This window comes from Prorops nasuta, unplaced genomic scaffold, assembly GCF_024137725.1.
Source record: "Prorops nasuta isolate Cenicafe-Biocafe unplaced genomic scaffold, Cenicafe_Pnas_1.2 PNAS00001, whole genome shotgun sequence".
Taxonomy (NCBI): Eukaryota; Metazoa; Arthropoda; class Insecta; order Hymenoptera; family Bethylidae; genus Prorops; species Prorops nasuta.
The window spans coordinates 14009499-14025213 of NW_027116798.1; the positions used below are offsets into that span (position 1 = coordinate 14009499).

Here is a 15715-nt window from a genome sequence, read left to right on the forward strand (position 1 = left end):
GATTTTAAAAAGAGAGGTTACGCTTTTGAGTAGTTTTCCTAAAAAGCTGGTGCCTCGATCCGTGAGAATGGCACGCGGAAGTCCGAATTGCGCAACGAAATGTCTCGAAAATGCGTCAGCGATGGTAGCGGCGCGAATGTTAGGTATTGCGACAGCAATGCAAAATTTAGTCAAATTACACTGCATGGTTAGGACGTGTAAATTTCCGGAGGGCGTAACTGGAAAAGGGCCTACGGTGTCCAAGGCTACCTTATCGAAGGGGGCACAGGGGGTGTCAGTTATGAGCATTGGCAGTTTAGGTTTTACGCGAACCAATTTCTGCCGTTGGCAACTATCGCAGGAGCGTATAATGCTCTGGACGTCCTTATGGAGACCGGGCCAATTATAATGTTCCCTAATTCTATGATAGGTCTTGGTCACTCCCTTATGACCTCCAACTAAGCCTCCATGATACTCCACGATGATGTGTCTTCTCATCTGAGCTGGGGGAGTCACTACTTCCCCAGTGCAGATAGTGATTTCGACATCGTCATCGTGGAATGCACGGGATAAGACGGAGCTCAAATATCGCGACGTCAGCCGGGTGGTTCCGAGTTTATACGGACCGATGCTGAACTTTGTAATGTTATTCTTATGGACAAATTCTTTTAACTTTTTCAAAGAATTAAGAATTTCTTCGTCGCTGGCGGGGATTAACTCGCTGGGATGGGTAATAACTAGGATGATCTTGGTGGTTTTGTAGGAAAAGTCATGGATGGACCCAATAGGAAAAGGATGACTTTTTATGGTTTTCAGGTCGAGCTTTCCAGTCTCTATGAGCATTTGGCTAATGGGGTCTTGAAGGGAACAGTCAGATGCGACCAGATGGACAATGTTGTTAGGACGATGGCATAGAACATAATCAGAGGTTTCTATGTTACATCGCATAGGGTTAGGGGAAGAGCTAGATTGGAATTTTTCGGAGATAGGATTGGGTTCGATACGGATGAGACCAGGATCTAGAGATGGATCGTATTGAGAAGGCGGCATGGTTTTGTTTTGGGTGGCATCCACTACAGTGATATCCGATTCGGCGTCGGAGCCAGAAAGTTCTTCTTCGGGTTTTTCGAAATCACTGGGTATCCACGTGGATCGTCCTATGGGTTTTATCTTATCAGGAGATGGAAGAATAAAGTTTAGAGGTTCGGAGGTTGCGGTGGGTGTGATGCAAGAGTCGGAGTCGGTTTCCTCATCGGAATCGGTGTCTTCGTCCGATGATTGTTCGTTGTGGAGGGACGTCAAAAGTTTATGAATTTCTTCTTGGCTAGAGCTCAAGTCGCTAATAATAGAACATTGCTCGGTGGTCAGAGGGGTGCATTCGGCTTCAAAAGAATCTCCGAGTACACTGGGTTCCTCAGGGACGTCTTCCAGAGGATTTTCCGGGTTGGTGTCGTCAGGGAGAGACGTTTCTTCTAGCAGGGTTGGTAACATGCTAGTTGGAGGCCGGGAGTCGATATTGGTTGAAGGGTGACCTTCGGTGGAGGCCTCAAGCTCGGCAGAAGAGTCCAATTCGGCGTAATTAATAGGAGGAGCGGCGGTCTCGCGGCGACGACTTCTCAGACGTGCACCAATTGATTGTGAGTCTACCGGAAGTTGTTTTTGATGGGGAAGGTAACTGGGGTCCTCGCGGAACACAGGCAGAGCAATCGGCACCGGATTTCGCGATAAAGCGTCAGCGTTGCAGTTAGTTGTTCCTTTCTTATAGATGATTTCGTAATCGAACTCCTCTAAACAGAGTTTCCATCTTTGGATGCGGTTGGTGGGGTCGGTTGCCTTGCTGAGCCAGACGAGAGGTTGGTGGTCGGTGATGAGCGTGAATTTTCTTCCGTACACGTAATGACGGAATTGCTTGATAGCATATACAGCAGCCAGTCCTTCTTTTTCAGAAGTAGAATATCGAGTTTCCGGGTCGGTAAGCGTACGAGAGGCGTAGGCTATGGGTCGATCGTGTCCAACCTTTCCTTGGCTGAGGATGGCTCCTATGGCAAATTCCGAAGCGTCGCAGGTGATGATGAACGGGATCTGGAAGTCTGGATAGGCCAGAACTGGAGCTTCGCACAGGCAGGCTCGTAAGTCTTCAAAGCTAGCTTGGGCTTCCTCGTTCCAAGTAAAGGTGATACCTTTCTTGAGCAGTTGAGTCAGGGGTTTGGCTCTTTGAGCAAAATTTGGAATAAAACGTCGGTAATAACCGGCTAATCCTAAGAACTGCTTGATGTTCTTGGGGTTGGTAGGTACTGGAAATTTTCGTACAGCCTCCACCTTAGAGGGAAGGGGCTGGACGCCATTCGGGTTGATAAGGTGACCTAAATAAGTGAGTTGTTGTCTTAGGAAGGCACACTTTTCCGATTGTAGCTTGAGACCGTATTGTCGAGTTCTGCCGAATAAGCGCTTGCATTTTTCGATGTGTTCAGGGAGTGTGGCAGAAAATACAATAATATCGTCAAGATATACAAAAAGTTCTTGTCCTTGGAGTCCTTGTAAGACTCGATCCATAAGGCGCTGGAAGGTAGCAGGGGCATTCTTGAGTCCAAAGGGCATCCGGGTATACTCGTAATGTCCGAAGGGAGTAGAGAATGCTGTTTTATGCCTATCCTTAGGATGGAGGTGAATTTGGTGGAATCCACTGGCCAAGTCGAAAATAGAAAAATACTTAGATCCTCCTAGTTTGTCCAGGATGTCCACTATGATAGGTAGAGGGTAGGAATCTCCTACGGTTTGTTCGTTTAATCGACGGAAATCGGTAACTAGGCGCCACCGTTTCTTTCCTTGAGAGTCGGGCGCCTTTGGTACTATCCATAGAGGAGAATTGTAGGGCGACGAGGAAGGGACTACTATGCCATTCTCTAAAAGTACGTTGACCTGGCTCTGTACTTCGGAATGTAGTGTTTCTTCAATTCGGTACTGTCGGATCTTGAAAGCGGCTCCTCCGGGGGTATCGATTTCATGGTAAAGATCGGCCTTGTTCTCCGTGTCGGGTCGATCTCCCGTCAAATAGAATATGTCAGAATACTCATGAATTAGTGACTTAATCACGGTTTGAGCTTCTGGATCTTCCGGAGGGGTTTTGAGGAACAGTGCTTCTAAGGCTATAGTTCTTTCCTGCGGTTTTAGAGGTTCAATTCCGTGGGTATCGTCTTCGTAGGGCAACTCTCGTCTAGGGTCTTCGCCTAGGTAGGGAAGAGTGATTGGAGCGTCTTCCTCCGGAGGTGATGTTGCCGGCGGGCTTATGGTAACATTAAGGGACTGAGGAGGGTGATGAGAGGCGTTGGCCTTAGTACACCCTTCTCTGATACTTAGGAGCTCGTCACTATTTTTGAATGGTAGAGGCCTCACTGGTTTACTAGAGGTAACCAGGGACCGATGTAACAAGGATATCTGTGCCTCGGTTTGGTTGAGGAAGGGCATCCCCAAAACTCCGGTGTAAGGGAGGTCGAAGTCTTCTATGACTTGGAATCGATGAGGTTCCTCATCGGTAGTAAGGGTTACCGATCCTACTACTTCCAGTTGTCCTCTGAGACCTCGGAGGGCCGGGAAGTCGGGGTATTCGAGGCCAATATCTTCTCGAAGGGCATCATACACTATGATGTTAATGTGGGAGCCTGTATCCACCAAAAATTCTCCGTCCAAGTAGCTCAGTTGGGGAACTTTCTTGAGTACTAAGGTCGCGTGAGGCGAATAGCTCAAAATGGCGGGTACAGGTGGCGGGTTTTTACTCTTTTTCTCGGGTGGTGTTAAAATTTGAACGGACGCGGTTTCTATGATGGGTTCGTCGACGCGTCGTCCGGGCGAACCTGATCGTAGTTTAAATCACCGGTCTCTTCGACAGCCTCTATTACTGCAGTTGTGGGAACATGGGCGTTGGAAGGATAGGCAGGTGAAGCTCTACAGCTGGATGCTCTATGCCCAATCCTTCGACACCGTCCACAGGTGAGCTCTGGATCGTAGGGTTCGGACTGTGGGGGTCTAGGGGGTCGAGATCGATAGTGTTGATCTGAAGGAGGTGGATAACCATTAGGTCCGGGTGCAGGAGGAGGTTGAGGATAGCGGGGGTAAGGAGGGTAGTGGGGAGGATGAGGAGAAGGATATGATGAATAATACGGGGAAGGTTGATATGCATTTGGATTTTGGGAATAAGGAGGGTAATTAGAGTGATCGAAGGCTTCTCTTCGTTCTATACCGAATTCTCGTAAGCGCGCGTAATCGCAGGCCTCTTGTAAATTTCGGGGGTTTCTGGAATACACGGGGGTGTAATATTCTGGAGCTAGTCCATCCATGAATACTTCCAGAAACTCCCGATCATTGGGTTCCTGTATCAAATCGAGCGATTCTGACCCGTATTTGTTTTCATAAGCGGCATCAAGATCAGCTTTTAGGCGTTCAGCTCGGTCTATATAAGAACCTAAGGCTTCGTTCGGGCGCATAGCTAATTTTCCACATAGCGTGACTAAATCTATGAAAGTCCGGGGAGGTTCAATTTTCGTCGTAAGTGAGTGATCAAGTCCTTGATGGTAGGGAACCGTTTACCAGTAACGCTCACACGAGCAGAACCGATTAACTTGGCTAATACCAAGGGAACAAATTCCAGACGTGCGGCGTCAGACAGGGTAGAGTAAATATTTTCTAAATTTTCTATAAAAGGTCCCAGATCGTCTCGGGAGCCATTGTAAGATGGTACTGTTTGGAGTTGGATTAATACCTCTCCGCGGGGAGAGCAAATTCCGTTGGAAACATTTAAATAACCGGACGTATTTCCGCGGTGGCTACCGTTAGCGGGTGGAAGAGGTGGAGGTCCGGGTGGTGATCGTGTAGGGGTGAAAGGCATTTTATATCGGAAGTTAGTAGAAAAATTTGAATAACACTGTGTCAAACAAGCTGTTCACACCCTGAGGAAATTCTGTAGAAACGGAATTTCCTGCGAGATCCCACCGCTGTCACCAGATTTGTTACGTACTGGGTAGTCGTGGCCGCCTATCGGTCGGGTTTCGCGCTGACTAGACACGACAGTCTGGGTCAGTAGAAACGCCGATTGAGCTTTGCGACTCACAGTACAATGAACTAAAGTATTACACTCCGAGCGGTAAGAATGTAATGAATTGGCAGAATTCGGGGTGAATGATAGTGTGTATAAACACACGTTGGAACAGCAGATTTGACACAAATATATATATTTTCAGCTATTACAATTGTACTTACAGTAAACACTAAATATGCTGTATCAGCATTCGCAGGATTATTTATTATTCGTCACAACTATTGGAGAGACTAGACCCTCCTATGGTTGTGAGTTACTCGCACTTAAATTATTATAATCAGTTCGTAGTAGTTATTGTTATCTTTCAGAACGGTACGTGTTAAGCACGACTGAAAGATACACACTCGCGATGATTTCCACACGACTTGTTTTCGGATTGAATTATACTAGACTTAACTACCAGTACACGGCGACTGGGCAAGAGGTTTTAGTTAGAATACGGTGGAGTACTCTGCTCCCGTGGAACGAACACTAGAGTTACGACCTTGGAACGCGGATGATGCGGCAGCGGCTAAGCTTGCACAGAATAAGACTCGACTTGAGGGTCGCGGAACTCGCATATATGTAGGAGGCTTAATAGGTCATGTGTCGTCAGTAGCGCCATGATCTTTCGACACATGACGACCAAAAAGTCTCCACATCCACGGCCGACGCCCAAGGTTTGACGCATTTCCGGAAAAGAATTCCGGGTGTCAGCAATGTGCAATACTACCGGTATTGCACACGGACGCGTGCGATCTACTTTGGTTCGGCGAGGTGGCTGACCCCTACGTTACAGTGACATAGGGTGAAAAATACCCCCACCCTCCCTAACCAAACGCGATCCCACTATAAGACCCTTTCCTTCCTCATCCCCACCACTACCATACTAAGAGAGTCTTATCCCCATCCATCCCCCTTCCACACCACAAAACAGCTTCCCCCACTCCCTGTCATCGGAACCGCATAGCTCCTCTACTCTCCTATATGCCGCCGTTAGGAAAAAACCCTGTATAAATACTGCTAAAATAATGTTGAGAACATTTCATCTTGCCGATATAATGAAGTTGTTAAAAATGCAATTATCATTTTGAAATAAAATTGTAGAAAAGGAGATTTCGTAATGCTTGAAATATAAGACATACGGCGAAATGCGGGACAATGGTACAGTCGTATTTTTCAACAGAATTTGATGAGACTAGTCATAACTAAAGCCATTCTTCGTGTAGATTGTCCTAAAGAGCTCGCATTTTCGATAAAGCTTATAGTTTTTCAGCTATGAACGATTGAAATTGCACGGCGCACAAATACATATTTCCTCTCTCGCTTTGATCAGCTGTTGCGCACGTCTATCTTCAATCACTCATAACTGGAAAACTATAAGCTTTATCGAAAACTCGAGCAGTTTAGGACAATCTACATGAAGAATGGCTTTAGTTATGACTAGTCTCATGATATTCTATTGAGAAATACGCCTGTACCATTGTCCCGCGTTTTACCGAAATTTCAGGTCTTCAAGCGTCACTGACTCGTTCATTCTGCTATTTATTTCGGAACAAATAAAAGTACGATTGCACATTGAAAAATTACATTAAAAGCTCTCGATAATGTACATGCTGCTATGAGTATTTCTTAATCTTATGATGCTTGTCGTAGAAGGTGCAATGCAATAAATTTAGAATGGCAATTTCGCGATTGAAAATAAGACCCACGTACATACATGGTAAACGCTATGTGTGTTTGTTTACAGTACACTCCACGAGTCACTAACACAGTCGCACCCGTATGTATGTAGGCCTACTATGCTGGTGTGCATACGCTGAAGAACAAGGCAACAAACTGCAGAGGGGAGAGGGGAAGCCAACTTTCTTTACTCCGAGTACGCATCTTGTTACAGTGTGCGTTATAATGAACAAAAGAAGCGTTGCAAAATTATAAAAATATTATAAAGCGTCTTCCCTTTTCACGCTCTATTCAATGATGCCACCCAAGTTGTTGGGGCATTTTTACTTTGCTCGAAATAAATAGCAGAATGAACGAGTCAGTGACGCTTGAAGACCTGAAATTCTGGCAAAACGCGGGACAATGGTACAGGCGTATTTCTCAATAGAATTTCATGAGACTAGTCATAACTAAAGCCATTCTTCATGTAGATTGTCCTAAAGAGCTCGAGTTTTCGATAAAGCTTATAGTTTTCCAGTTATGAGTGATTGAAGATGGACGTGCGCAACAGCTGATCTAAGCGAGAGAGGAAATATGTATTTGTGCGCCGTGCAATTTCAATCGTTCATAGCTGAAAAACTGTAAGCTTTATCGAAAATGCGAGCTCTTTAGGATAATCTACATAAAGAATGGCTTTAGTTATGACTAGTATCATCAAATTCTATTTAAAAATACGACTGTACCATTGTCCCGCGTTTCGCCGTATGACTTATATTTCAAGCAACACGAAACCTCCTTTTCTACAATTTTATTTCAAAATGATAATTGCATTTTTAGCAACTTCATTATATCGGCAAGATGAAATGTTCTCAACATTATTTTAGCAGTATTTATATATGTATAGCTACAGATAGGGGAATAGCGTAAATATGAGAGGAAAGCTTCGCAGTAAGGTTCGATGCTAGAGCGGTGGAACACGTTAGCGTGAGCCGCGAGAGGGGAGGAAGCCTAGCTTCTTTCCTAAAAATTTTTGCTTTTCGTCCACCTCAGAAACGCGGGACAATGGTACGGCTCTATTTCTCAACCGATTTCAATGTTTTTGGGCTTGTTGGAATCGTTAGGTCTGGCATCTCGTCATAAAGAAGCCCGATTTTTCAATTTGTTTTGCGTTTAAATATTATTAATGCAAATTTTTAAACAATTTTATTTTTTTTACGTTTTTTGGAAAATACGGCTTTATTTATGACACGGTACGAGTCCTAAGGATTCCAACAAGCCATAAAACATTGAAATCGGTCGAAAAATAGCGCTGGACAATTCTCTCTCGTTTTTCGTTCCGTAATGTTGGCTGCAGAGGGCTTGAGGGATCCCGTTAATAGGTATTCTTATCTTACCTGTAATGTTTTCACAATTGCAATGGTACCTATTTTTTTACTTCTTTATCGAACGTAATTTTAAATGTCATATTATGTTACATACTCTTGGCAAAAAAATCTAATAAATAAAAAATTACCGATTTACGAAATAAATGATTGAGAAAATGTATGTCTTAAAATAAGATCAAAACTATCCTCTATTAAGGTATAGCGTGCTAATATTGATAAACCTTGCATACAGAATGTACCGAAGGTTTCGGACCTTTTAAATAATTCAACAATTAGAAGTTTTCGGGAAATATTAGGCTATTATTTATAGTGTTATTCTAATTATTTTCAAAGGTCTCTTCAGTTTAACCTCGGGTGGAAGTTAAGTGTCACACGAAGGTCACCCATAGATTTCCAAAAAACAAACGCCTCTTTTTTTAATACTATTTATTACAGCTTATCTTAAGAGTAACATCTATACCAACATTATAGAGCATTTCCACCTGAAATCTTAGTTTTCAAAAAACAGCGTTGTTTATGAACCGATTTTCAAATTCGCAGTGGTTTTGTAATCGGCAGAATAGCAGCTTTGGAATAAAGCAAGAAAATATTGAAAAATAAAAAAATATATGAAAATTAATTAATAAATATTAAAGTTAACTGAGAAAAAAATGAAAGATTCACTGTTTTATCCCAAAGGCGTTATTCTGCTGGTTTCAAAACGTCCACGAAATCGAAAATCGCTTCACAAATAACGCTGTCTTTTGAAAATGGTCCAAATAGATGTAATGATAGTAAAATAGAACAGTTTCTTCACTAGAATTTTTACCCATAAGAGGCCACTCTAAATACCCAATATTGAAAATATGTACATTCAAAATCAAATACGGTATTCCCGATTTATTATTAGATAATATATTTGAGAATACTCAAGCTTATGCCACAAGGACAGCTAAGCCTCGTTCACAACACACTTAGCTAAAACAACAACAAAGACGCTCGGACTAATAGTTTGTTTGCAAGAAATGTTTAAATCTAACAGAGCGTTGGTTGGAAAAGGACAAACGTACTGATTTATGCTTCTTATTTTTTCTATCATTAAATCTCAACAATATGCAATGAAATCAAGAAAACATAATAGAGATGATATAAGTAAATGTTATACTATTCAGTTTTTAGTTTATAAGCATACGATTTTTTCAGATTTGAATGCTCACTTGATGACAGGATGAGAGCCATGCATGCCGTGAAACCTCTGTCCTTTTCAAACCAATGCTTTGTAATATTTACACATGTTTTGCAACTGCACCATTGGTCCGAACGAGATCTTCTTTTTTTGGCTGATATTGTGGTAATTAAGGAACGTGTCATATTTTTTTCAGATTTTTGCCATCACAAATAAGCTCGTGTTATCGAAATTAGTGCAACGCTGCTTTTACTCTGCCCCTCTTTCACCCCACATTAGGCGTGTACGGCAAGCTTGAATGTGAGCTACTAGACTATTGCGCGATAAGAGGTAAGGAGAATGTGTTCCGTTTCGCTCTGGGCGAGGCGGAAGAGGCGAGGGGAGTACAAGCTTCCGGAAACGAATTTTCATAGTATGGGCTTATTTTAAAATGGACAAATCTGAAAAAAATAAGACATGTTCCTCATAAGACAGAGTATCGCCTACAACAAAGATAATCTCGATCTAACCAATAGTTTGGCTGCAAAAAATGTTAAAATCCGAAAGAGTGTTGGTTGAAGAAGGACAGACGTAATACGCCATGCATCAATCTCTTTTCATCATCAGTTGAGCATAGAAAATTCGCAAAACTATATTAGAAGTAAATTTTCAAATAACAGCATCTATTTTGATCTTCATCATTATATCTTTTTATTTCGTTGAATATATTTGAAAATTGTAGCTTGAAAAAGATGAAAGCATGAAGCAGTAAGTTTGTTTTTCTTCAACTACCGCTCTTTTGGATTAAATCATTGTTGCAGCTAAACTATTGGTCCGATTAAGAATATCTTTGGTTTAAGGGGGTATCCTGCTTTAGAACGTTCAAAAAATCGATTTTTTTTATTGCTTAAATCTATTCCTTATATGTATAAGAACATATATACGAAGTTATAGAGTCGGATTCGCAGTATTTCCGAAGATACAGCACTAAACGCAGCGGGGCATCGAGCAAGTGCCAGTGCTCGGTCAGACTGAAACGCGCGCGCTCCTCCCCTCGTCATCGTCTTGCATCCTTCAAACATTCTGCTCGATTGATTGACGAAAAAGTGGAGGAACATATTCGTCCAATCTACGAAGAACTTTTGAATGACGATCTCATGACGCAATGCTTAGGTGGACACACGCAAAAATCGAACGAATCCTTCAACCCCACTGTCTAGAGCATAACTCCGAAACATCTCAATTCTGGTCAAAAAATCGTAGAAATTGCTGCGTATATGGCTGCAGGAATGTTCAATGAAGGATATTCAGCAGTTCCGCATACCATGCAATTACTCAATTTGAAAATTGGTCAGCAATGTAAAATGTTTTCGGATAATGTCGACATACAACGGATTGGACGAGAAAGACGACGTTCGTCTCTTTCCAGTAAGGAAGCTCGTACGGCCCGTAGACTTGAACAACTTCAACAAAATGAGTTCCATGAGGAAGCTGAGAAGGTCTATTGTATGTCGCAGGAATAGCTGATTAGCGAATTATTGCCGTAAGTAGTCGAAAAGTAACATTTTTCCAGTTCATAAACTTCAAAGCGCTTTTTCTCGAGTTTTCGTTTTTCCACTTTTTCTAAACTGGCGGGCGTGTTTGCAAAAAAAATAAATAAGCTATCGTAACGATCCGAAGTTTTTTAGCTTCAGTTTTATCTACTCTTCTATATGAACCAAAAAGGTTTTTGGAAATAAATTTCTAAAAGACTTTTTCAGCACATTGAAGAGATTTTTTTTTCTCGTAAAAAGCACTTTTTGCTTCAAATTCGGAAAAAATGTCAAATTTCACAATTTCTTCGGATTTTTCTTGGTTCAAATAGAAAATACATATATGAAAATGAAATATTTTTTTGGCTTTCTGTTTCAGACCAAAATTAAGAGCTCTATCACTCCCGCCAATAGAAGACTCCGATTACGGATTGCCCAACAGATGTGTCTAATAATCGGCTGCATTTTGATATTTTTCTTTAAAAAAAATTTTTTATAATGTTCAATTATATACTAAAATATTCCTGAAAGTTCGCTGGAATTGGTTATTTTTTTCCATCTTAAAAAAATTCCCTAAAAAACGGTTTTTTAGGCCTTCCAAAGCAGGATACCCCCTTAACCAATAATCTATCTAATGAGGTACATGCCTTTATTTTCTTTAGATTTTTTCCTTTAACAATAAGCATGTACTATGAAAATTCGTTTTCCGAAATTTTCATTCCTCTCGTGTCTCCTTCCGTCTCGCCCGGAGCGACCGGAGCATTCCCCTCACCTCTTACCGTACAACAGTCTAAATCCTCGGTTTCATGCTGGTCGTTCGTCGTATTCGCCTGCAGGGTGGGGAAAGGAGGGCGGCAAAAGCACATCTCCCTTGCAGCCATATTATTTGAGTCTCGGAATATAAACATTCAATGCGCCATCTGTGAGCTGCCTAGCGAACTATCTTAACGTACACTCATAATGTGACGTGAGTGGCACCACGCGGAGCTTTCGTCGGTATAGGCCTTCCCATTAAGGGTTTCTACAACTTTTTGAATGTATTATTTCATCCAGTTGTTCAGTTGATATTTTGAATCAAAATTACATACAGGTGAAGGTGTGTGTTGAATTAGTATGTGAATATATTGCACATAGAGATGCGTATTATTACTTACCTACTGATACAAGTTTCAAATCTAACTATCTCGTACGCGTAAGCGGCTGGGTGAAATGATACGTTCAACAATATTTTAAAGGTTTTTGAAACCAGCTGCAATCATATATAAAACGAAATATTTTTTTTTTTTTTTAAATGAAGCTGAACTTAATATGTTGTTCAACATGCCTCTTAATGGCAAATAAATATCACCAAGTGGTAGATTTTTACAGCACTAAAAGTATGCATTGGACAGTTTTCTTTAATATTCTTAGTTCTCTAGATAATACAGAGCTCTCAAAACTTCTTGAACATCCTATATAATTCGTCAGTTTATAAAATTATATTTTAGTGAAACTGGATTGAAAGTATCAAATCCATTATTTTGAATGGTTAATTAATATTGGCAAAATAAAATGTACTGAGTAATAGAGATAAGTTCGTTGTATTTCCGTAATATTATGTTACAACTACTATTATTTAGCCGCAATCTTAATTTTAGAATTTAAAAGAAATACGGTCTTATAGTACAACAGTTTTGTTCACTTATAGTCGTATTCCAATCTAAATACTTTATTACTTTCTATGTGAAACAAAATATTCAAACAAATGTCATCTATTTTTACGGACTTTCGGGTATAAAAAACCGCTGCTTATTTGTTATTAGTATAGATAACTCAAATCTCTCATCTAATTCTTAAATAGCATACTCTAAACTGTATGAAATGACATTGTAATCTAATTTATTTTTAAATTGATATAGAACAATGAACCTTTAAAAAAAAAGTTTCCGATTAGGCGTTAATGAGTCAATGAACATATTTTGGAGAAACTTTTACAGGAGCATCAAACGTGCGAAAGAAAGACATGGGTTTCAATTGAAAATTTGCAATATGTCCTTAATACGCCTTCCCTACTTCATTTAAGGCTACATAAATGCTACTATATAATCGATTTTTGAAATAGTACAAATACGTTTTATAAATTTATTCTAAAACTACCAGTTTTTAGATTTTCAATGGGCTAACTATTTTACAGGTCCTGTATTTTGAAAAATCTCAATTCATGATTTATCATTTATATAAATCAATGATACATTGTGTCTATGGGTAGTGGAGGCGTTATAGGTGGCAGATGATCCCCACATGTTGGAAAGTTTGGCGGAATTGGTGGTAGATCAGCATGTGTTCCAACATGCAATATAAGATTCATTCCTATTAATATGTGAAACAAGAAGTGACAGTGGAATAGCCAGTAACCTGTAATAAATTAAATTGAAATAGAAATAAATATATGATGCAGTAACTTTTATATATTATGTAGATACCGTTTATACACTATATTATTTCTTAATAATTGATCCACTTATTCTTAATGCTATAAAGATTTCTTGTTTATATTATGTAAACCCAGGTATTTTCTTGATATAAGCATGATATATAAGCTCAAATGTCAATCATTATTCTTAAATCTCGGTCTTAAATAAAGTTTAATAGGCAATATAAAAATTTGACATAGGTAGACTAGTTTTATGAAAATATACACTCAGAAAAGGAAATGCGTTTCTTCAATAGTTTGCTCGATCTTCCTTTCTACTTTTTATTAACTGAAAATGTTTATTACTGGGGAGCACATACAAATAAATAGTTCAAGCTCAGTGTAGAGTGGGAAAATATGGTAGGAATATGTATTTTGCTTTGCTATTTTTCTTTGACGCTTGGTATAAAGGTGACAAGGATGGCATTATACCAGAAACTCAATGCTACAGATATCTTGTGAATTCCTAACTGTGTTTCGGATTTGTAGCTAATCTGTAACGTGAAGAAATTCATAATCCCAAAAAAAACAAGCTTCGCTTGTAAAAAAAGGACAGCAAGTACATAAATCGTATTTAGCATCATTAATATATAGTAATATAAAATATTTTAATTAAAAAAAATAGTGAAATCCAAATGTTAGGCAAGTATAAATTTTTACCATGGCGAAAATTGCAGTTTGGAAAAAAGTAAATAGTAATACAATAATTACTTGCCGGGCCCGTAATATTCATGTGTAAGTCGTTATCTTGCTATATAAGCGTTCCCATAGAGCACCTAGTAGCTTTAAGACAACTTTTAGGTGTCTTTTAGTCAATTGGATGACTAAAAGATGTCTATAAGATAACGTTTAGTCAAGTGTGCTGTATGGGTTGCTTCTCGTAAGTTATAAATGTGGCTATTTAATACGACTGCATACAACAGGCCCGGCAAGTAATTTTTGTGTTACTATTTACTTTTCTCCAAATTTCAATTTATGCCATGGTAAAAATTATACTTGCCTAACATTTGGATTTCACTATTTTTTTTAATTAAAATATTTTATATTATTATATATTAATCATGCTAAATACGGCTTATGTACTTGCTGTCCTTTTTTTACAAGCGAAGCTTGTTTTTTGTGGGATCTTATAACGTTTTGTAAGATATAGGAATTAAAACTAAAAAATTGTTTTAACTAATTCAATCTACAAAACATTTTCCAATGTTGTCATCGTTCGATAATGTAACTTTTCAATTCGAGATATTAATTTATTAATCTATTAAATAAAATACAAAATATTACAATGATGAGTTCTTATCATAATTACACTTTTAGACGCATTTAACATAGGATTCAATGACTGTTTGAATTATATTTTCAACATCTTATACGCAAAATCATCTTAAAGCCTTTCGATTTCAAAAATTTGTTTCTAAATTTACCTTTAATTCCACCTTTTTCTTAGTTGTTGCTCTCACTATCACTTTTGCAATATGGCTATTTCCCTGATAAACGGGTGACATTTATATATTCTTTTCATTAATATAAACTGTAAAATATATACTAGTTAATGCAATGGAAGCCTATGTTTTTTATTTATACAGCTTTCAGTTTCCTGAAGTTACACATCGTATGCTCTATTACATGTGAAATATTGAAATCATGAATTCCTTTCATATTTACATATCTACATGATTTTATTATAATTTTCATCAACTATGTTATTTCTAATTCCAAAGTTGTATGCCCAAAATCACCTGCAAGCACTTTACTCTCTAGGATTTTCTTATAACTCATATTTATCCATCATTTTCTTGGCTGTTACCCTCAACACCAACTTTGATTAATGGCACTTTCTCCAGCACACTAGTGCCATTAATATTTTCCTTTTATTAATATAAATTAGGAAATACACCAATTCATACAATGGATGCCTTTCTTTATTAAATATACAGCTTTCAGTTTCCTAATTTTATTCACCGTATGCCTCATCACTTTTAAAATATTGCAATCGTGATCTCTTTTCATATTTATAGATATACATGAGTTTGTTATAATATTCATTAACTATTTGATTTCAAATTCCAAAATTGTATACCCAAAATCACCTGCAAGCACTTCAGTCTCAAGAATTTGCTTAGAAATTGATTCCTTTTTTTACCTTTTTCTTAACTTTTACTATCAATATCAATTATGAATCAGGGTTCTTTTTCAAGCAAACTATATAGTGCCATTTGTATTTTCCTTTCATTAATATAAACTAGGAAATATACCAATTTATACAATGGAAGCCACTCTTTTGTGGATATACTGCTTTCAGTTTCGCAAAATTCTTCACTGTATATTCTATTGCATGGAAAATATTAAAATGATGACTTCTTTTCATGGTTTCATTTCTATATATATATAGATGATGTTATCATTATATTTATTATGTAATGGACTTATATATTTCAAAGAGTTTATGCCCAAAATGACCTGCAAGCTTTTCACAATTAAAAATTGGCT

General features: G+C 38.8%; 1 protein-coding gene and 1 pseudogene across 1 annotated transcript in view; one reads left to right on the forward strand and one right to left on the reverse strand.

Annotated features, from left to right (window-relative positions):
• Positions 1 to 9718: 9718 nt before the first annotated feature.
• LOC136772863 (uncharacterized) lies at positions 9719 to 10772 on the forward strand (annotated as a pseudogene).
• A 2222-nt stretch (positions 10773 to 12994) lies between these two features.
• The window catches only part of stw (straw), a 234711-nt gene continuing 231990 nt past the window's right edge, over positions 12995 to 15715 (reverse strand). Inside the window, exon 10 of the mRNA XM_066726085.1 lies at positions 12995 to 13167. Within this exon, the coding sequence (XP_066582182.1) occupies positions 12995 to 13167 (173 nt within the window). The remainder of the gene's footprint in view (positions 13168 to 15715) is intronic.